The sequence below is a fragment of the Dipodomys ordii genome, unplaced genomic scaffold (assembly GCF_000151885.1).
Source record: "Dipodomys ordii isolate 6190 unplaced genomic scaffold, Dord_2.0 Scaffold58, whole genome shotgun sequence".
Lineage (NCBI taxonomy): Eukaryota > Metazoa > Chordata > Mammalia > Rodentia > Heteromyidae > Dipodomys > Dipodomys ordii.
In genome coordinates, this window is record NW_012267274.1 from 97,654 (window position 1) to 99,657 (window position 2,004).

The window sequence follows — 2,004 nt, forward strand, 5'->3', positions numbered from 1 at the left end:
CACACCCACTCCCCCAGACCATCGCACACCCACTCCCCCAGACCATCGCACACTCACTCCCCCAGATCATCGCACATGCACTCCCCCAGACCATCACACACGCACTCCTCCAGACCATCGCACACCCAATCCCGCAGACCATTGCACACCCACTCCTCTAGACCATTGCATACCCACTCACCCAGATCATCACATACCCACTCCCCCAGACCATCGCACACGCACTCCCCCAGACCATTGCACACCCACTCCCCCAGGCCATCACACACCCACTCCTCCAGACCATCGCACACCCACTCCCGCAGACCATTGCACACCCACTCCCCCAGACCATTGCACACCCACTCACCCGGGCCATATACTTTTTTCCACAGAGAGATTCTAAAGGAATCCCGGCGTGCAATCCAGGGCCACACTAACCCTTGACTGTGGCCTTGGAGCCTGCTGTCCAGGACAAGACAGTGGTGGTAGAGCAGCGGGTGGCCTGCACTAGGCAGGGGTGTCATCTCCTCTAGCCCGCGTCTGACTCAGATGCTGACAGTGGGAATCAGAGGCTGCAGTCCACGTCACAGATCTGGGTGAGGGCAAGCTGGGGAGGTCCCTCCGTGCACCGGGAAGGCTGATGCTGTGGTGGCAGCCCGGGAGGGCTGGGCCTGTTGGGCTGTGCCGCCTCTCCTGGTCCTCACATCCCACGGTGCCAGAGGATGCACTGCAGAGCAGCTGTAGATGTCTGTCGACACCACGGGGGCGCCTGTTTTGCTTTATTTTAGTCAGAGGTGGGCCTGTGCCTCCGGCGCTCTGTGGATGCTGCTAATGGTGATGGTGCCAATGCCTTGAGGACCAGCACCTTATGGTGCCGGAGCCCAGTAGGCGTGGGGCTCCCAGACCGGACATCTGAGCTGGTCAGCAGGGGACACGGCTGCCTGAGGCTGTGGGGGAGGGTGCGAGGCCAGCCCAGGCCCTCTGTCCACAGCAGGGCCCCCAGGCAGCTGGCCCGTGGTGAAATGGTGAGCTCTGAGAGCATGTTCTTTATCTAGAAAAAACTGCAGTGGGTTCAGAACTCCTGCATCAAGCAGATAAGACTGCCGTGTCTGGAACGGGTGTTGGGCATTGCCAGGGGGCAGCAAGAGACAGGTCAGAGCCTGGCACTTCTGATGGGGAGAGGCGGGACTGCTCTGTGCAGTGGAGGGGAGCCAGGGCATGCTGGCTTCGGATCGGGGCACACCTCCCACCAGCTCATCCCGACCACCGTCCAAAGACAGGCAGCGGGTGCCCGCCTGGATCCGCTGGGCGCCCAGGAGCCCACGCAGCCCCGCAGGGCCTCTGCCTGCTGCCGTCACCAGTGTCTCCCAGGAACAGAGGCCCATGTCCTCTGCTGTCCTTTGTTTCTGCTCTCAGTTTCCATTGGGAAAATCAAGGGCCGGTTTTCCAGCCTGTGTGCAAAGGCCCGGCATCACATCATCAGTGTGGACAAGGCGATCGGACACCTGCGGCGCCTGGGGAGCGAGAATGAGAAGGAGAGGTAGCCCTGGAGACCACCCAGCCCTGAGCACCCAGCCCCACCTGAGACCACCCAGCCCTGAGCACCCAGCCTCACCCCAGGACCACCCAGCCCTGAGCACCCAGCCTCACCCCAGGACCACCCAGCCCCACCTGAGACCACCCAGCCCTGAGCACCCAGCCCCACCCCAGGACCACCCAGCCCCACCTGAGACCACCCAGCCCCACCCCAGGACCACCCAGCCCTGAGCACCCAGCCTCACCCCAGGACCACCCAGCCCTGAGCACCCAGCCCCACCTGAGACCACCCAGCTCTGAGCACCCAGCCTCACCCCAGGACCACCCAGCCCTGAGCACCCAGCCCCACCTGAGACCACCCAGCTCTGAGCACCCAGTCTCACCCCAGGATCACCCAGCCCTAAGCACCCAGCCCCACCCCAGGACCACCCAGTCCTGAGCACCCAGCCCCACCCCAGGACCACCCAGTCCTGAGCACCTAGCCCC

At 63.6% G+C, this 2,004-nt stretch overlaps 1 protein-coding gene across 1 annotated transcript in view; it reads left to right on the forward strand.

Annotated features, from left to right (window-relative positions):
• Nucleotides 1-2,004, forward strand: part of Cfap46 (cilia and flagella associated protein 46) — a 106,814-nt gene that overhangs the window by 22,915 nt on the left and 81,895 nt on the right. Inside the window, exon 14 of the mRNA XM_013021869.1 lies at nucleotides 1,399-1,522. Coding sequence (XP_012877323.1) covers nucleotides 1,399-1,522 — 124 coding nt within the window. The remainder of the gene's footprint in view (nucleotides 1-1,398; nucleotides 1,523-2,004) is intronic.